This window comes from Camelina sativa, chromosome 17 (genome assembly GCF_000633955.1).
Source record: "Camelina sativa cultivar DH55 chromosome 17, Cs, whole genome shotgun sequence".
Classification (NCBI taxonomy): Eukaryota; Viridiplantae; Streptophyta; class Magnoliopsida; order Brassicales; family Brassicaceae; genus Camelina; species Camelina sativa.
The window spans coordinates 10,545,110-10,566,767 of NC_025701.1; the positions used below are offsets into that span (position 1 = coordinate 10,545,110).

General features: G+C 33.5%; 3 protein-coding genes and 1 pseudogene across 3 annotated transcripts in view; all 4 read left to right on the forward strand.

Moving 5' to 3' along the window:
- Window positions 791-4,797, forward strand: LOC104759354 (annotated as a pseudogene).
- Window positions 6,839-8,143, forward strand: LOC104756574. Its single transcript, XM_010479181.2, has one exon. The coding sequence runs from the start codon at window positions 7,060-7,062 to the stop codon at window positions 8,014-8,016; it is 957 nt and encodes a 318-aa protein (XP_010477483.1). The 5' UTR covers window positions 6,839-7,059; the 3' UTR covers window positions 8,017-8,143.
- LOC104756575 (putative pumilio homolog 8, chloroplastic) lies at window positions 13,721-16,076 on the forward strand. The gene is made up of 5 exons (XM_010479182.2): window positions 13,721-14,768; window positions 14,862-15,024; window positions 15,098-15,261; window positions 15,371-15,626; window positions 15,722-16,076. The coding sequence occupies exons 1-5, from the start codon at window positions 13,840-13,842 to the stop codon at window positions 15,824-15,826; spliced, it is 1,617 nt and encodes a 538-aa protein (XP_010477484.1). The 5' UTR covers window positions 13,721-13,839; the 3' UTR covers window positions 15,827-16,076.
- The window catches only part of LOC104756578, a 4,188-nt gene continuing 3,434 nt past the window's right edge, over window positions 20,905-21,658 (forward strand). The window contains exons 1-2 of the mRNA XM_010479184.2: window positions 20,905-21,249; window positions 21,338-21,525. Coding sequence (XP_010477486.1) covers window positions 21,034-21,249; window positions 21,338-21,525 — 404 coding nt within the window. The 5' untranslated portion in view covers window positions 20,905-21,033. The remainder of the gene's footprint in view (window positions 21,250-21,337; window positions 21,526-21,658) is intronic.

Below are 21,658 nucleotides of genomic sequence, written 5' to 3' on the forward strand. Positions count from 1 at the left end.
ATCTCAACAGCTGAAAAAGGAATAGGATCTTATTTAGAGAATTTGGTTCCTCCAACAGATCTCCTTCCTATATCGGGTAACTTCACATTCGACTCGAGGGGATGATGATATATATGTGGATAGATATTTCAAGAACAAGGAAGAGTTGATGTTGAAGATGAGAAAGTGGGCACTTGAATGGAAGTTTGAGTTCAAAGTTTGATGGTCAAACAAAACGAGAGTTATTTTGGGATGTGTTGATGATAAATACAGTTGGAAATTGCGTGCGGCTAGGCTACAATCATCTGAATTCTTTGTGGTGAAGAAGTATTGTCATGAAAACAATTGTGACACAACCCACAAGAATGCCACCATAGACAAGCAACTGCAAAATTTCTTAGAAGTTTTTACTGCAACAACTATGGAGAAAAGAGAGTTGGACTCAAACCAAAACAGACTATGGAGTTGGTCAGAAAAGATCATGGAGTATACATACCATACAAAAAAGCCTGGAGAGCAAAAGAGGAAGGTCAAAATTTGGTTAGAGGCACTGCTGAGGATAGTTATTTAAATCTAGTGTCAGAAAAGATCATGGAGTATACATACCATACAAAAAAGCCTGGAGAGCAAAAGAGGAAGGTCAAAATTTGGTTAGAGGCACTGCTGAGGATAGTTATTTAAATCTAGTGTCAGAAAAGATCATGGAGTATACATACCATACAAAAAAGCCTGGAGAGCAAAAGAGGAAGGTCAAAATTTGGTTAGAGGCACTGCTGAGGATAGTTATTTAAATCTAGTGAAATGGTTGTACATGGCAAGTGAAAAAAATCCAGGAACAGTTGCTTACCTTGAGTTGGATCCTTTGAAGAATTTCAAATACGTATTCATCGCATTTGGCCAGTCGATTAGAGGTTTTTCTTGAATGAGAAGAGTGATTGATGTTGATGGTACATTCCTAAAAGGAAAGTATAAGAGAGCTTTGTTAGCAGCTACTGCAGAAGATGGAGATTTTCACTTATACCCGATAGCATTTGCCATTGTTGATTCAGAAAATGATATTGCATGGAATTGGTTCTTTAGGTGTTTGCTCACTATCATCCCTGATGCACCGGATTTGGTATTTGTTTCTGACCGTGCTCAATCCATTGAAAAACAATCTCAGAATTGTATCCAGCATCCCATCATGGCATTTGCAAATTTCATCTCAAAAACAACATCAAGGTAAAGTTCATGAGTAAAAGCTTCTTGCCTCTTGTCGACTCAGCAGCTAATGCTTTTACGTTTCATGAGTTTGAAGGTGTTCTTAGGGATATACAGAATTCTAATCCAAAACTTGCCAAATATTTAGAAGAGGCAGATTTCAAGAAGTGGGCTCGTTGTTATGCACCATCTAACCGCTACAATATTATGACAACAAACATTGTTGAGTCATTGAATTCTATGTTAAAGGATCCTCGAGAGCAGCCAGTGATTTCACTTCTTGAGACAATCAGGATAACTCTTACAACATGGTTTCATGAGCGACGGGAAAAAGCTGCCAAACACAACAAGCGTGCTACACCAAATGTTACAAATGAGATAGTATTAAGGTTCAGTAATGCAATGAAACTAGATGTTTTTCAAGTGGATCAGCATGAGTTTGGGGTCAAAGATGATAGGAATAAGTTTGTTGTTCACCTAAAGAACAAGACTTTTACCTGATGCGTCTTTGACATTGAAAGGATTCCCTTGCATTCACGCCATTGCTGCTGCAAAGTGTACAAACATGGATGAATACAAACTTGTTGATCATTTCTATTTGACAGATATTTGGGCTAAAGCATATGCTGAGAGCATTCATCCAAGTGGAGATGTGAAGAGTTGGGTATTTCCAGATTCTATAGCTGCATACTTTTGTGTTCCACCACAAACTAGGATAAAGAGTGGGAGACCTCCAAAAAAGAGAAAGAGATCAGTTGGAGAGTTTGGTGTACCAGGTTCTAAATCTCAAAGTCATAAGTGCATCAGATGTGGTAGAGAAGGACATAATAAAAGTACTTGCAAATTACCAATATGATGCTTTTTATGCATTTGATTTTTTACAATTGTTACTAGATTTATCCAGGAACACTCTACAGTCTACAAATGTAAACTTCATAGCATACTGATATTCATAAGACAATTTCATGAAGGATATCCTGAGTTTCAAGGAGTCTTTCCTGAATATTATAAATTTTTTAAAAATGTGTTTCTCAATCTCTATTGTGTGTGGTGAGTGTTTCTTTGTGGGGTGTGTATATTTTTTACCTCAACCCTTCCTAAATATCATTCAGTCTTTAGTCTTTACCTAATCTATTCCTATATATTTCATGATATATATTAAATGTTATAACTAATTCTCGAATAACATGCTTTAGCCTAGTGGTTACTCTCCCACTTATAATTAGACGATGTCGCGTATTCGAACACCATATATATTAAATGCCATTGTTATGAGGAATGCCATCCTGATTTTTTATAATCCTTTCCTAAATGCCATAATTGATATGTCACCATATATATTAAAGTTTATAACATATTCCCGAATAACAGGCTTTGGCCTACTGGTTAGTCTCCCACTTGTAAATTCACGATGTCGCGGGCTCGAACCTCCTGGATGCGCATTTGAGGAATGTCATTCTGATTTTTTCTAATCTCTTCCTAAATAAATGCCATCCTAAATATATCACCATATATATTAAAGTTTATAACCTATTCCCAAATAACAAGCTTTGGTCTACTGGTTACTCTCCCATTTGATTAATGAAAAGTTGATGTTGAGAAAAAAGAAAAAAAAAAAAAAAATCTCGTGATTCTCATCTTCTGACAAACGAAATCAAACGGCTAAAAAAATCAGCAGAAAACTCTGGTCAAAAGAAAATATGATTTCAGTAAACCAATGGTCAAAGATAATTTAATCTAACGGTTAAGTAATTTAATCCAACGGCTGTAAAACAAAAAGACGTACCTATTTGTCCCGAAACTTTTTTTTTATGATCCTCCCTCCATTTTATTCTATTTTGAATTTTCAATCATCTCTCTCTTCTTTTCAAACTGAAAAAAAAAAAAGCAAACCTTCTCAGAATACTTCTTCCAAGAGCTCAAAAAGCTCCAATCTTTCAGCAACTTAACCGAAGCAAAATCATAATGGAACTGGGAAATTCACAACCTTTCGGAAGAGACACGCCGGAGAAGGATCTGGCGCCGGCACAAACTGAAGACGAACCTCGACAAAGGTTTTCTTTCTCTGAAATCTTTTGTTTTCTGCGGTGTGTTTGTCTCAAATTGTAATTTTTTTTCATGAAAGATTGTTTTTTTTAGTTGTTCGTTTCTTTTGATTTTTGAATGCTTAGGGTTTCTGCATATGACCTAATGGTAGTGGAGGGTGATTTAGAGGGGGTTGATAAAAAAAAGGAGGAGATGCATAAAATCCTAGACCAGATTCATGAGAAAGCTTCATCAGTTCTTGATTCATCGCTACGGTCGGAAGAAATCGACGAGCAGTTTGATTTATTAAAGCAGCGAGCCATGGAAGTGGATTTGAAGGAGGAGTCTGTAAGGAAACAGATTCTGGATCTGGAGAGGAGGATTAAGGAAGCTGAGCTGATGGAAGCATCTCTTAAGGAACTTGAAGCGAGGGAGAATGATACCATCAGAGCTGAACTGGAGAAGAAAGAAGAGATTTTTGAACTGAGAAAGCAAGAAGAAGCCATAGAGATTGATGTGAAGAGGAAGTTCCTTGAGTTAAAGGAAAAGGAACTTGAAGAAAGGGAGAAAGAGATTGAATTGAAACAGAGAGAAGTTGAAGAACCATTAATGCAAGCAGGGGGGACTCGGAAGAGACCTAGGCTGGATTCTGGGCCTTCACTGTTGGAAACGAATGGTAGAGATGCTGAGGCTCTTGCACAACAACACAACCATAATGATGAAGACATGGAAAAAGATTCGGCTTCTACATCCTCTCCTGTAAAGATAAGTGAAGGACATGAAAAAGATATTGAAGAAGTTGTTGTCTCCATTGAGCCATTATTGTGTGTTGATTCAGAGTTTGCAGATTTCAGCAAGACGATGAGATCTTTTAAGGCTGGTCAAGTATGGGCTCTATACGATGGTAGAGATTCTATGCCTAGGTTGTATGGTCGGATCAAGAAAATTAATAAACGTGGGAAGAGTATTCAGTTGACATGGTTTGAACATAAAGATGAGGATTATGTTCCTGCTGCTTGTGGGAGGTTCAAATTAGGGATCACAGAAACCATAAGCCAGTTGACCTTTTCTCATGTGATGAATCCCATCATACATAGCAGACACTTCATCGCTGTGAATCCAAGGAAAGGAGAAACATGGGCTCTTTTCAGAGGCTAGAGCAAAAGCTGGAACAGTAACCCGGAACAGCACATGCCTCCTTATAAGTTCGACTTTGTGGAAGTTCTGGTCACCTTTGACGATTGTCTAGGTGTTGGAGTGGCCTATTTAGGAAAAGTTGAGGGATTTGTATCGGTCTATGAACAAGCTGGGCTGGATGGAGTCGTTTCACTCATGATCGCACAAGAGGAAATGCAAAGATTCTCTCACAGGGTGCCATCACTTAAGTTGAATGGGAAGGAGAGAGAGGGAGTTCCCGCTGGTTCTTTCGAGCTAGACCCTGCTGCTATCATCAGTGTTCCACTCACGAGTGATAGCTCTATCAGTGAGGAAGCAGAAGAGACAGAAGAAAGACAGAGCGAGGATTGTGGTAAAACTGGTGAGGTTGAAGATCAAGATGGGTTAAGAAAAGATTTCCCCATTGTCTTAGATTGAGGGTGGTCTATATTTTGTGATGAGTCTGATTGTCTTAGTTCTTCTAAGATGTAGTATTTTATTTCTCAAATGATGGCTGCTTGTTGCAGAAAATGGTACTGTGACCCTTGTGTGATCTGTTTGGACATGTCTTTGTCTCTCCTGAATGGTAATTTCAGGCTGAACCTTTTTTTTTTATTTGCAGTATTATTGTTAACATTTTTATATCAAATTACTGTCAAACAAAGTGGTAACAACTTTTTAAAATATGAAAAGAATTTGTCTTTGGTTACAAACAAAAGAATTTCTTAAATCATTTGGCTACTATATAAACAATATGTGAAATATCTCTCTGACCATAGACACAAAAATAAAGGAGTAATTGATACATAACAATCTTTCTAATTCACAACCTTTTGTAGAGACTCTTTGCTTTTGTTCACCAAAACAATATCTAAACCTCTCCTTTAACTCTTGATCCAACAATCCTCAGAGAATGGAGAACAATGGCGTATCAAGAAAAGTGATATACACCCAGCAAAAAGCTTCAACCGGGTGAAGTGATCTTAGTGCAGTGGCAGAGGTAAGTCCATTTGGCTAATGGGCCGGCCAGTTGTGGCCCAAAGATTGAAAAAAAAAAAACTTCAACCGGATTTAAGTTTTGAACCGTCTAAACCGCCTATATAAAGAGTTATTAAAACGTGGACCGGTTAGCTTAAAACACTAATAATTTATGAAAAAGGCATGATATAACATGATACTAATTTGAGAAATGACGGCATTAAAATCATGATTCTGTAACATTACATGATTGATAGAAACTATATAGTTGCGGAATTATTATATATGCCACTCGATTGTTTACCAAACATAATTGTCTTTTTTGGACGTTGAAAGAACCATACATTACTATAGTTCTTTGCCGCCGCTAAGCATCATCACCTTCTTCCATTCTTTAAACTTATATATATGAGTAGTGACTTAAAAATTAAATATCAATGGTTTGAGATTCCTTTGCTTTAAGTAATAAAGAATCGATAAATGATTGATTCTGATATCATTGAAAACACCTAATCTATTCCTGTAATCATTGTCGTAGGCTCGTAACCATCGAGTACCATTATGACCAAAAGGTCGTTGATTAATCATTAACAAACTAAATAAATCACGTTATTTGTACTTTTCAAAGCTGCGGAGTTATACAAACGTGAGGTTTATACGATCGAAGATGTGGTCAATACATTTAACATGATTATCAAAACGTTTTAGTTCTTTGCAAACAAATTGTATGTATAACAGAATAATATCTCTTGTAGTTGTTAAGCAAAGCTTTTTATTAGTGCGGATATTAGCTCAACTATAGCCCATAGTCACGAATGATGACTAAATCCAAAACACTAACAGAAGTGGTAGCCAAAACCAATTAGTATATATATATATATATATATATATATATATATATATATATATGTGATATTTGATCAATTAATTTTCTATTCTAAGCATGTTGAATTAAGTAATCTTTAGGTCATTAGTTTGGTTATGCTGTACAATATTAACATGTTATATAATTTAATATTCCGAGTGAAGTTCTGATAAACCTAATTCTGTTTTGAATTCAGTTTAGTTTCAAGTCGAATTGCATACGAGAGGTTCAAGTCGAACGGAATACGAGAGAGAGATACAAGTCAACATAGTTTGCATCTCTTTCATTCATTTAATCTGGTATAGTAAAGTTGAAAAAGAGAAAGCCTTTAAAAAATTTCCCAATTATATGGCCTACTTGATCATCAACTATATCACCATTGTCACATTCGTATCCGCCTTATATATATATATATAATATATATACGTTAACATTGTACTGTATAAACAAAATAGCTTTAAAATATAGAATGCAAAGAAGAAAGCATGATGAAAAAACAAACATAAATAACAACGTAACATGTCTTTTAATTTACACCGAACGGTTAGTATTCGTAGAATTTTATGAATTTGAATACATGGTTGAAATTGATACTTGATGGTAGCAATCAAAACCACATAATGATGGTCAATTTACTTTAATATAATAGTTTTAAATAAAAAGATTTCTCAAAAGCTAAAGCTTGCGGAGCTGTCAGCACAAAGGTCTAAAATAAACAAAAAATTTAAAGAAGAGGAAAGCAATTTTAAAACCAGTAGCAGAACTCATAAAAAGCTAAAACCACCATCTTCAAGATCGATCATATATACCTAAGAAACAAATCGAAGAAGAAGAAGAGAAAATCAAATTGGAAAAAAATGATTAGAGGAGGAGGAAAGTCTTCAGGTTACTCAGCAGATTTGATGGTTTGTTTCCCTTCAAGAACACATTTGTCTTTACCTTCCAAATCCATTTCTAGCCCTTCTCCTTCCTTTAACCGCCGTCAAAATGCTCCACACCACCGCCGCAGCCTCAGTAAGCTCTCAGTCAGTGGCGGTGGAGTCCGTCAGAATCGCGGTGGAGGAAGGGAGATAGCAGAAGAACCTACATCTCCGAAAGTCACGTGTGCTGGTCAGATCAAAGTGCGGCCGAGCAAAGGCGACAACGGTACCGGTGGGAGAAAGAATTGGCAGTCTTTGATGGCGGAGATGGAGAAGATACATAGAAACAAGTCGGAGAGTAAGTTGTTTGGGATCAAGAAAGATGTCATGGGCTTCTTGACTTGTCTACGTGACCTCAGCTTTGATTTCCGGTGTTTCGGTGCGTTTCCTCCTGTGGATGTGATCTCAGATGATGAAGAAGAAGAAGAAGAAGAAGAGGAAGAGGAAGAGGAGGAAGAAGATGAAAGCTCGGGGACAGTTTTCTCGAAATGGTTTATGGTTTTACATGAGAAGCAGAACAATGAAGAGTGTGTTGACGAAAAGGAAAACGCGTTTTCGGATGTAGAAACTGCGGTTCCTCCGCCAAACGCGTTGTTGCTGATGCGGTGTAGATCTGCGCCGGTTAAGAATTGGTTAGAGGAGAAGAAAGTAGAAACAGAGGAAGGTGGTAACATTGAAAAACAGAGCGGAGAAAAAGAAGAAGAGAATGATACAGTGAGGAAGAAGAAGAAGGATTTGAGATCATTGATGGAGGAAGAGACGAAGAAGATGAATTTGGTTGTGATGGATTACGACACAAACTATTACAAACTCTCTGCAGACATTGCCAAAGAAACTTGGGTTGTCGGTGGAATTCAAGATCCTCTGTTTCGTAGTCGAAGCTGGAAGAAGTGATATTTTTTACTCCCTTTGTAAAAAATTAATACTTTTTTTCTTGTAAATTTGAAGTAAGTTTTTGTATTTACAATAATACTGTTGTGAAAAAAAGATTTGAGACTGGTTTCATACAATGTTTCACTTAGTTTACGTACGTCCAACTTTCTTACTATTAGTTTGGTGCACAAGTTTCTTCCTACATAACATGTATGTACGAGGCCCAAGTTTGTGAGTACGTACCAAACAATTCGAATTACTCAAATCAACAAAAGTTAAATGATAGAATATACGTTTGGTTAATGGCCCAAGTAAACAAACAATATGAAGTGGGAAAGACATGCACATGATAAATATCATCGATATGTTTGAAGCCCATGTATATTGGATTATTGGTTGATCCAAATACAAAATCTGATTACGTAAGAACAAGATACTAATCGACGTAAACATAAGCTTTAGTACTTGACGTTGACGCAGAAGCAAACTGATACTTTGGATGGTGACCCGAAGAGTGGAAATTGCGAGGAAGTTAAGACTTAAGACTAAGGAAAGCCATAATACGCAGCTACTAGCAATATAAAGTGGTCAAAAAGCGAGTAGCTTGTGTCAGAAGCCATACATTTCGTGGCCTTTCCTAATTTGGAAACCATATTAATGATATTCCTTGTCATACTTATGTCTTGACTCAGATTTATACTAACAAGAAATAGAAACTTATTGACTATAGTCTATAGGGAACCAATTTATAGAGCCTATAGTCAACTATATTACGGTCTGTCTAATTGGGATCCATGATTATATAAGGAAGGTTTAATAATTTCCACGAAGTTTCCAAAAGAAAGATGATACGCGTTGTAGACAAATTATGAACAGATCATTTTGTTTCATGAAATTAAATTACTTTGATTTCTTACACCTTTTGTTTCGTTATTGTGCATATGTAATAATATAGCATACAAAAGAGATATGTTATAATTTCGTTTTGTGATTCTTATTCTTCACAGTTAGTTCTTGTAATCAGTTTGCCCTATATGTCTATTGAACTAACTTGTAATCAGTTTGCCCTATATGTCTATTGAATTGTAATTTCAATAATACAGGTAAATCGAACTAGTGAACTAATTTATTTTCTCGGTGAACAAATTTATGCAATGCTTTTGAAGCGTTTTCTAGAAAATAAATACCAAAGTTATAATGTAGGTAATTTTTTCTTTTCTTTTGATGAATGACTAGTGACATTAGCACTTAAATCAACATGGACCTTGTGCTTAAATAATTTATTGATTCTACTTATTTAAGGGTTGTTGGTTCTATGATTTTAATAGATTTAGAAATCTAAACAAAAATCATGTGTTATTCAAGCAAAATTATGTGTTATTGGTTCTTTTTTTTTTGGGTGCAACCTGTGTTATTAGTTCTATGAATTATAAATACTTGTTAAAATTCCATATTATTCATTTAATGATTTATTTTTAGATTTCAAAATCCACATTGTGTTTTAAATAGATTTGAATGAATTTGCAAGTAAAAAATAGAAGCATTCAAATCCAAGAATAAAACCTCTTATTTCAAAATACATGTGTTTTTATTTCCATAATTTTACAATTCTATATGAATTTACAAATCATTCATCCAATAATAGGTTCTTAGTTATTTTTCATAGCATTATATGAATACATTAGTAAGAAAAGTAATACTAGCATGTCGTTTTACGTTTTAATAATATTTTAAGATTTAACTGTTAGATAATTAAGATTTCTAATTCTTTTATTTTTGGTCAATAATGATTTATTATTCTTAAAATGCATAGAGATATAAATTGTAAGAGTGTTTTGGTAATAAGCCATCATTGTTTTCCAAAGTAAATAAGTCATCGTTTATTAAACAAAAAAATATTTCCACTTATTTGGTCTTTAAGTTAAAACATTAATTACTGGTCTAATATTGCCAATTGCCAATTTATAGATCATGGATGCCAATAATCTATTTAGAATTTATAAATAGACAATCATCACACACTCCTAGATCATGTATTTCTTTTACACACACAAATAAACTTATAATAATAGATTACTTTCTTATCAAGAACATAAATTCTCTCCAAAAAATATATAGGTTCAACAGAGAGAAGGTTAGCATTCTTGATTTTTTAATCAACTACAAATATATATTAGAAAAATAAACTCACTCACATTCTTGTGAGACTTTTTTTTGTACATACCTTGTACTCCATAATCCATTTTTGAGAGTTAAAACCTTGTTTAATATATCATAAGTAGTCTACATTTTAAGGGTTTTAGAGGTTTCTATTTTCATCATAAAATAAATTGCCCTCTCAGAAAAACAAAATAATATAATTAATTACAGTTATGTTCTTGTATAATTTATTAATTATATTATTTTGTAATTAATTATATTATTTTGATTAATTAATTAATCACCCAACCTTTGATGCTACATGGATCTCCTTGTATTGGCTCATCATTCTTACTGATTTCATATCTGAGGTATGCCTTCGATGTGCGGATATGATCTTCACCATATTTGAGAGGATTTCTATATGATCTTGACCATCTAATGGGCGTATCTCCCACTCGAAATTTAGGGTAGTTTGGGATGCTTTTTTAATGGAAAAACAACCAAGCTTGCTCCAATTCTTGGTTGAGCGAATTACAGTCATCGGTTCTGGTACTAGTAAAGGTTGGGTGATTAATTAATTAATCAAAATAATATAATTTTGATCAAAATAATATAATTAATTACAGTCATCGGTTCTGGTACTGGTAAAGATTCTCTTATCCATTATGTTCATTGTTTGCCACTGTGTTATTTTACAGAACTATGTATGTATGTTTTTCTCCTGTGTTTGTGTAATATATGGTTGATTTATATATGTGTTTCTGGTAAACCTTGTTTAATATCATAAGTAGTCTATCTTTTTAAGGGGTTTAGAAGGTTTTCTTTTCATAAAAAAAAATTGCCCTAACACAAAAACAAAATAATATAATTAATTACAGTTATGTTGGATTTACCTACAAAATAACAATAACCATGATTGACACTAATTATATTATTAAAATTAAAATAATTGGACCCCAAATAATAGGAGTTGGGATAAAATTGTAAGAAGATAATTGGTAACTATTATATATATATATATACAAATATATACTAGTGTTATAAATTTGGTTGTTCTATCCATTTTTATTATTATTATTATTTGGCATATTCAAATTTTTTTATTAAAACGATGTTGTTATGATATCAAAAAGCTAATCATATATATAATAGCAGAGTTTTCTCTCATTAGAGAGCTCCACCTCAGCATAATTTTTTTATAAATTTTGTGGACTTTGTCTCTAATTTGAAATTATGTGGGCTTTATCCAGTTTTATAAGCCTACTCTTTTTTATTTAATTTTCCAGAACATAAGTATTTTGATGACAAAATATTAAAAACGTAGAAATATCACTATCAAGACATTTTTAATCGACATGATTCTAAGATAAACCATCAGCCCAAAACATCAAAACCAGTAAAAAAAAATTTCAAAATATACAGGAAAAGAAAACAAAATGGTATTTCTATGTATATTTTAGATTCATAGAAAACAAAATTAAAACAAAATGGAGGTTGGACCAACACAGTTTAATCTTTTAGATTCATAGAAATCAACTTAATAACTAGATAAACCAAACAAAAAGAAACGAAACTCTTCACAACAACACATAGAATAATACACTATCAACGAGCATCAAAATAAAAATAACAACAATCTAATCTACTAAACAACCTACTTAGCTTCCACCAGCAAGCGAAACCAAAATAGACTCAATGAACAGTCTTCCCATGACTTACCAGAAGCATCACCAATCAAACAATCAACCACTCTCCTAAATTGAAAGAAAAATGCATACGTGGATGATGAACAATCGAATTCAAAGGAAAAGGACAAAAATAGTCACGAAGAATGACTGGATGAAGAAGATAATTAAGTACGGACACTCTCATTTCAGAACAAAGCTACCAGAAAATTAACACAAAAATACGGTAAAATCCTATAATAAAACAAGAACTGCCCAACAAGGTAATAAATAATCTTTGGATAATCGCCAAGTAAAAATGGCCCATTTTGGCCACATATATATTGAGGCCTTAATAATACAATATAGATATATATGAAAGAGAATAACAGCTTACACCATACACAAACACATAGGAAAGGAAAAATAAATAAAATGTGTATAAAAATAAAAGAGAAAAATGTCATTAAAAGCATGAAGTTATATAGTAAAAACGTTTTTAAAAAGGCTCAACTTTGCTTGTGGTGAATTAAATTGTCAACTTTTATTATTTTTTCAGTTAAATCATAAATGTTTATTGACTTTACCAAATTAGACACATAGTTAAGTCAATTAACAGATGAATTTTACAATGTAAGTCAACGCTGATAACTTCTGTTAAACAGTGAAACGACGTCGTTTGTAAGTTAAAAATAAAATAACAGAGCCACTGCGTATATTGACAATTTTACATAACAAAAAATATATATTGTCAAAGAATTTGAACCTCAGCTTTTTCTCAAATTCAGATTTAAGCCGCCAATGGATTCCGTGGGAATCGTCATCTGAACTCCACCGCCATCCCTGGGAATGTCTCAGCGAGGAGATGGTGATCTCCGCCACGAAATCTAGAAAGTGAGATAGAATTAAAATTTGATAAATCGTAATGGAGAAATAGAAAAAAAAATCATATTGGAATTGGTCAATGGAAACGCTTAAATGAGGAAGAAAGAAAATTTTACTGATAAGTACGCGGTTCTATCGATCGTGAGAAGGAGAAAGTCCAAATAAGAGATTACCAAAAAATATATAAATATGTGTTTGGTTAAGTATTGATTAACTCATCCAACAGGTGGCAGGTTCAAATCACCATATCATGTTTTTTCTTTTAATATTACAAATCGACGTCATTTTACTGTTAACGGATTTTACCGATGTTGACTTAATACTATAAAATATATCCGTCAGTTGACTTAACTATGTGTTTTATTTGGCAAAATTAACAAAAGTTTGCGATTTAACGTTAAAAAATAATAAAAATTGACAATTTAATTAATATTTTTGCTAACTTCATGCTTTTATTGATATTTTCTCAAAAATAAAATAGAATGGTCAATAGAATAACAAAGAACCCCGCGCAACGCACGGGTTTCATCTCTAGTAATACTAATGAGTAATGATTTTCTTTCTTTGACATCTTTCAGTCGACCAAAACATAATTAACAAATCCTTGCTATTGGTTTTAAATATTTTACACCATAACAATTGGTTTGAAGAATAAACACAAAACTTTTATTTTTACAACTTTTTTTGGCAATAATTTTAAAATAACAAAGTTATCTTTTCAGTCATACAATATTATTTCATTCACTTTTATTTAATTGAAAACTTTCACTTATATTTTAACTAAAATCTATTGATACTCCCAACTTATTTTTTTGTTTTTTTGTGTAATCTGATTCAGATCTGTGCCAAAATAGTAATAAATGAGCATATATAGCCTATTTAATCTCATAGTCTTTTATATCCAATTGACTTATTATTAAGAGAACTTTTTTTTTTACAAAAACATTTTACTTTATCGTTTAGTAAAGAACTAAAAAAAAAATATAATTTGTTTTTAAAAACCCTTCCCTTCCTTCTCCTTCTCTCTCTCCCTTTCTTAGTGAGCTTCTCAAACACTTTCGTCTTTGTTTTTTTTTTGCTTCTGTATAATTGTGTTCTGTGCCTTTTAGATTGTGTTCTGTGTGTGTTTTTGTAGAACAAACGAGAAACAGAGATGATGATAAGAGGTGAATTTGGAGAAGCTTCGTCTCCTCCTTCGTTTCTCTCACGTTCTCCTTCGTCTCCTCTTCAAACCCAATCACATCATCATCACTCTCAAAACTTCAATCGTCATAATCAAAATCTCTTTCCCGGTGACTCATCTTATAGGTTCTGTCTCAGATCACCGTCTGATTACTCGCTATCGAGTTACTTCTCGAACGGGTTGTGTTCTTCTGAAGATGGTTCGTCTCAGTTCGCTTCTCCTCCACTCGATGGCATGATGATGACGAAGTGTAATCTTGGTGGTGACGATTTGGGTCTTTGCGAAAGTTTCGATCTTTTGAATGTTGGAGAAGAAGGAGACAAGACTCTTCATCATGTACGAACAGATCAGACTCATCACCAAAACAACAACCAAAGGAGCAATTTTGGAAACTATGAAGCTAGTGGTGGTGATGGTGGGTTTGGTTATTACTCTGGCTTTGGTGTTGATCAAAAGGATCAACCTTTACTGTTCCCAAACCAAAACGATCAAATCCTCAAGTCTGTGAATTTAGGATTACAGAGTTTTAACAATAATTACTCTGTTCCATCATTGGTTCATCGAACATTGTTTGATCATCAAGGCAGTAGCAGTAACAAGCCTCCACAGAGTCTTCTTCCTAAAGTATCTGAGTACCAGGGATATGTTTACATAATGGCTAAAGATCAGCATGGATGCAGATTCTTACAGAGGATCTTTGAAGATGGAAGTGCTTTAGATGCTATGATCATTTTCAATGAGGTGATTCCTCATGTTGTTGAGCTTATGATGGATCCTTTTGGGAATTACTTGATGCAGAAACTTTTAGATGTTTGTAATGAAGAACAAAGAACACAGATCATACTCATGGTTACTTCAGAGCCTGGTCAGCTTATTCGAATATCACTCAATGCTTACGGGTAAGAGTGTTCTGTATATATTAAAGTTTACTATATGATCAGTTTGATGTTAAGTTAAAAGCTTGTTTGTTTTTGTGTGTGTGTGTTGTGAAGTACTCGAGTTGTTCAGAGATTAGTGGAATCAATCAAGACTAGGAAGCAGATTACTCTGGTGAAATCAGCTCTGAGGCCTGGATTTCTCAATCTCATTAGGGATTTAAATGGGAATCATGTGATTCAACGTTGCTTACAGTGCCTAAGCACAGAAGATAACGAGGTAAAAAAGAGATCTTTGTTTTTATTTTTTTTAATCTTTAGGTTATGGATACTGATATAATTACTCTTTGTAGTTCATCTTTGAAGATGCAACAAAGTACTGTATAGATATCGCGACACATCGACATGGATGCTGTGTGTTACAAAAGTGCATTGCTTATTCCTGTGGACAACATAGAGAGAAGCTTGTAACTGAAATCTCAAGAAACAGTCTCTTCCTTGCTCAAGACCCTTACGGGTAAATTTTACTGTCTCGTGTAACAAGTATTGAACCTATTACCTATAGAGACATCAATGTAATAATAAGATTTAATCTAGACAACTCTCTTTTCTTGATCAATTTTCAGGAACTATGCGGTCCAGTTCGTTCTTGAACTGAGGGATTTTTCTGCGATTGCAGCGATGCTTTCGCAGGTGAAAGGGCATTATGTAGAGCTTTCGATGCAAAAGTTCAGTAGCCATATGGTGGAACGATGCTTAACACATTGTCCAGAGAGCCGTCCTCAGATCGTGCGTGAACTCATCTCTGTTCCTCATTTCGATATACTAATTCAAGACCCTTATGCCAATTTTGTCATCCAAGCTGCTCTTGCTGTCACCAAGGTACAAAGTCCAAGTCAAGTTTGAAAGTTTCTTTTAATATTCCTAACGGTTTGATTCTAGGAGTGATCAAGATTTTGTGGAATGTTTAATTACAGGGTTCACTTCATGCCACACTTGTTGAAGTCATCAGGCCTCACTCGATTCTACGTAACAATCCTTATTGCAAAAGGATCTTCTCAAGAAATCTATTGAAGAATTGAAGTTCAAAAGGCTCCTTCTCTGGTGGATACGAGTCTGTAATTTCAAAACGTGTTGTTGTTTTCTTCTTCCCCAAGTTTGTTTGTTGCTCTGAATAATCTAAAACTCTACTAGGTAATATCACTCTAGGCAATGTCTACTATCCAGATCGATGTTCTCCTGTTGTTGTTTTTGTTTTTGTTTTGTTGCATGTACTAATTTGTTCTTGGAATGAAATTTCATGTTGTTGGTACCGACCAAGTTTTTTCTAAATCGGTTTCGTCTTATGAGGCCACTTTATTTAATTTGGTTATATAGTAAAACTAGAAAAATAAAGTATTCTTTTGATGTAAAAAAAAAAAAAGGAAATATCAAATTATCTAATGAATGAGATTTTATTTCGCCGATACTAAACATCTTAAATGTTGAGATATTAAGATAAAAGATTTGACTATTTCCAAATCTGATTTTTTAGTATCTAAAATTAGGTATGAAAGATTCTAATTTTGTTAGCAGAACTATTCTTATGAGATCGTGATCTTTTTGTTATAGAAAGGATAATAACTGGTTTTCAAAACAAAGGATTTTCTTTTGGAGTTCTATGTTTAGTAAATTAATTGAGATATTTACGCTTTAAAACAAAAAAAAATGAGATATTTATGCTATGGATTCGAATGTAGTGCAAGTTAGTTGAGATCTTTGTTAGAAATTTAGAATCAATACTAATTTTAACCAAATATCTTGTAGTTAAATCTCAATTTGACTTGCAAAATATTCGAAACTTTCGAATCCATAGAAATATGTTGGTATATGAAGTTGAAACCTACTTCCAAAGTCCCTAATTAAGATGATAGCTAGGTTCATACAAGAGACTGTTCCATAATCTTGGAAATGCCAATTCAGAACGGGTTATATACTCTGTAGAAACCGTTCATCGGATCAAAATAGATTATGTACCATTTTTTTTGTTTTTTTTGTTTTTTTAGTATGTACCATTTTATAATTCATGGTTTCTAACTCGAACTGAACGACACTCTAAAATGAAACCCATGTTCGTTAATTAAATACTATATATGTTAGATACCTAGTACAAGCCATCTTTAAAACAATTTTACAGTTGAAACTAAGTTCATTGCGTCCAAGATTTTCATGAAACACTTTCGATATTAGTTCTTAGGGGGTTTGAATATTGTGATTCGTTTGGTCGTTCGTGGTATAGAAGAATGTCCTTATACGGTGATGGGCCAACAATTATAGGATCTAAATTGGGCCACAAAGAAGCATACATCTGTCTGTACACTGAATATGTGATTCTGCTGAAGCAAGGAGAGAAGGATTGGTAGGAAACTCTCTCGGCAATGCAGAAGAATATGAATGCTCACAATCAACCTAAAACTTTAACTATTAATTATAAGTAAACTCTCACTAGAACTTTCTGTTGGTGGATGAATGACTAATGGTTTAACCGAGCCAGGATATAAACACAATTTTAGTTCAAAAATAGTGATTAGATAAAAACATTGATTTATACAGTATAGCTTATCAATATAAAAAATTCATTGACAAAAAAAGGTCAATATAACATGTACTTGAATTGAAAATTGGAAATTATTGTTACATTTATTAGGACGTTGTGAGGATGAAGAAGAGTCGTTAGAGCTTGCTTTAAATGAAGTCGTTAATATAGGTTTAGCTAACCCCCTAGTAAGTCCTAACTCCTAACTCTTCCTTTTCTTCTTTTTGTTTATAATATACGCCTAAGGCTAACTACATGATTAAATATACTGCAGTAGGTTGATCCGATCCGTTCCATTTTATAGTTAAATCTATTTACAATTGAAGAGAACTATGAGAACAACCCCTTTTAACTTTTTCTAGTAAAATGTTAAATGCATATATTATGAAAACGTAATCAAACTTAACCGGTATCTTGATAACTCACGCATAATCCTATAGAAGTCCAAATAACGTTCATGGAGTGTTCTTCAGTTGACAACATATCTTTGCATATTTTGTTTTTCCAAAATTATCGTTGAAACACAAAACAATATATGTGTATTATAACTATATGCATTTATACTTGTTCAAAATTATTTAATGGAAACAGGTAGGCGAGTACTGAATCTTTAATTCTTCTACCAGGAAATAATAACTATTCTAGTATTTCAGAAAATAATATTAACTGAGGCCACAATTATGATCCTCCATCTAACGTCCAAGAAGTTGTATACAAGTAAAACTATTTTACCCGCGACAATTTTTTTTTTACTTGGAGAGCTTTCATTTCATGCAACCTTTTTTCCATATCTGTTTTAATTCACGGAATCACAGATTTCTTGAGCTAGCTAACTTTTAATTTTACTTGGTATGGACGTATGGTTGTCTATAGTAACAAGTAAATTTTAAACCAAAAAAAAAAACAAGTAATTCCAGATATTTCTTAATTAATTATTTTGTCAGTGACAAAAACTTAAAGCTTTTATTTCTTGGTACAACTTTTTCTTCTTTCTTGTATATTTCAATTTACGAAATTACGAGTTTCTGGTGCTAGCTTTTAATAAGATGACGAGACATGTATCTTAATTGTTACTGCATGCATGAAGTAGCATGATGTTGTGAGCTTTAAAATGTTTTTTTTTCTCATCAATCAAATTTTGTGATTTTTAATTTGCAATTTGTTTTCTGCTTTTTTCTTTGTTAACTAGGAGGAGTTCGGACCTGGGCCTTAATCTCCCCCATGACCCGAGACCAGCTTTTGCTACATGGCGTAAAACATCTTTTCTACCGGGAATCAAAGTAGGGAGCACATGTATCCAACTCGTGCACTCACCGGTGGTAATTTGCAATTTGTTACTATGTGGGAAAATTACAATCTTTACTAAAGCCCCGATCATGCATAGCTGTAATTCTACGTAGAGGTTATACTGTGGCATGGTGTGGCCCAAGTTACTTGATTAATAATACACACGATTTTTGTATAGTAAAGTGCTTTCGCAAGACGTTACAAGCAATACCATAGTGGTGAGTGGCCGGCCCTACGGTCGTGTCTAGCTAGCTAAGTATTCAGCAACATTTACAAACGTACGGTTTTTAAAATATGTTCGTAAATCGTAATATTATTTAAACGGTTAATTACCACAGAAGAATACTATTAAAGTAAAATGGTTGAAACTAAATACTCGTAATTCAAGGTCTTTTTGTGCTTTCACTTCCTATTTTCTCAACTTGTACTAAAACATTTTTAGTTACAACACAATTTAANTGCATAGCTGTAATTCTACGTAGAGGTTATACTGTGGCATGGTGTGGCCCAAGTTACTTGATTAATAATACACACGATTTTTGTATAGTAAAGTGCTTTCGCAAGACGTTACAAGCAATACCATAGTGGTGAGTGGCCGGCCCTACGGTCGTGTCTAGCTAGCTAAGTATTCAGCAACATTTACAAACGTACGGTTTTTAAAATATGTTCGTAAATCGTAATATTATTTAAACGGTTAATTACCACAGAAGAATACTATTAAAGTAAAATGGTTGAAACTAAATACTCGTAATTCAAGGTCTTTTTGTGCTTTCACTTCCTATTTTCTCAACTTGTACTAAAACATTTTTAGTTACAACACAATTTAAATATCTAATGAATATTTAAAAGTTTTCAGTTAGATGCATACACCAAAATTTTATATTAGGGGTTGATCCTAACTCTAGGTTTTAGATTTGGATGGTGACATTTCAACGACACAATGTGTGGATCAATACAATTTTTTTCACTAACACATATACGACTTATATATTTGTATATTAGTATGATACTGTAAATGAATATATATTTTTTTGAACTAAGATACTATAAATGTTTCTAAAAAGTAAATGCATCCGTTGAATTTTTTTAAAAATAAGAAATATAGAAAGGCGATTAATGAGGAAGCTGACCAAAAGAGTCCTAAAAATAAATGAGGAGTCGAGGGACGAGAGCCGTGGCATTGGTAGGCCGCTGAAGAAGATTTCAATATGTGTTATTTGAAATTGTTTGGTTATGTTTGGAATACTATAAGGAGTACTTTTTATTGTTTTTTTCTTTTTCAACTCAGTTCTTTTTTAAAAAAATAGATATAAAATTTCCTATAATATATAGAAAATTCATGTAACACACATGTTTACAATAAATATTTTTTTTGAAGAAATCAATTAAAGTGAAACAAAATCATTTAAACGTCTTAAGAAAAAAAGAAAAAAAATTCAGAGGAAGTAATAAATATACGTATTTTTTGGTGTTGTATATTGAAAAGTGGGAGTGAGAGTTATTGTGGTATTAAAGTTGCTTAGGCATTCTGCATTCATGAAGTCATCAACCTTCCTCCTTCAACTGTATTTAGTTTCTTTCTATTTATTATTGTTTTCTGATTGGGCTTCTATATTTATTATGTATTCACATCTTCAATCACATAACTATTTTCATCATCATGCATACACATGCAGACAACTTCCATGACCAACAAGAATACACACTACTCGCATATAATTATATGCTTGCATCATACATACGTTAAGATAATGGTTGGTGATATCATGATGATGATAATAATGGTGGAGGATTAAATAGGAGAACTATAAATCTAGACATTTCAATGAGACTCCTCGGAGCAATACCCACACTTATTAATCACGCATCCAACTTGAAACTCACACATCATCATCTACGTTACTATACTTTTCCATTTTTCATCCCACGTTGTAGTATTTATTTCCTTAAAACATCGAAATTAATCCAGAATAGCTACGTTTCTGGATTGTACTTGACTCCACCAAGATCAAGTGTATAGTGTAAACCATAACGTATAATTTAAGTGGTTAAAATATTTTAGTTACCATTCTTTAGATAGATATGATATGAACACACTAATACTATGATATATGAATCATAAATGCAAAATAAATTCTTCTTGAGTAACAACAAATACCAAGGTGGACATTATATTGTGCCATGCAAAGTAATCCCAAATTGAATTCTATATTGTCAACGAATATCTACGATATTTATTTTGTTATATCTAACTCATTAACTCTGTCTACTATTCTACATGAACCGGTGGGGGATAATAACTCCATGGGTGACTCATCTTGTATATATATATACACGACTTTCACGAACTGTTCGTCTATTCTGATCATTCGTTCTCTAACACCTAAGCAAAAGTGAGAGATTCTTAAGCGTAAAGTGGAAGGTATAATGTTTTCTCTACATGATGGAACTCTCTGTTCTAAAAAGAGGGATCTGACGAAAGTCTATGGGGAACCGTTCCATGGTTCCTTCAAACGGAGCAAACAAGTAGATCAAGCACAAGAAAAACTTGAGAAGAACAGTACTACTCTGTTCTTCCAAAGATCAAAGTCAGAGAGCTCCATATTGATAAAGCCAGATGTTCAGCTTCACCTAGAGGCTAAGGTATGAAATCGGTAAACCAAAGTATATATCTGCAAGGATGATATGCACACAAACATGAACTAAAACATGTTTCAAATTTATTTGGCAGACACAATCAGCGACATATGAAGATCACAGGACAGAACTGGATCTTAATCTGAACCTATCTTCATCTTCAAGTTCTACTGTGAAAACAATCACGAAGAAAGATGAAGGTTCTAAAGGTGAAACTTTGATCATGACCCCAGGGAAGAAGGGGATATCATGTGATCTAGGGCTAAGCCGATCCCCGTCTTGGTTAGCGTTTGAAGGTGATGATGATAACCAGAAGAAGCAAGAGATGGTGACAACAGTGTGTATGAAGTGTCACATGCTGGTTATGCTATGTAAATCAACTCTCGTGTGTCCCAACTGCAAGTTCACGCACACT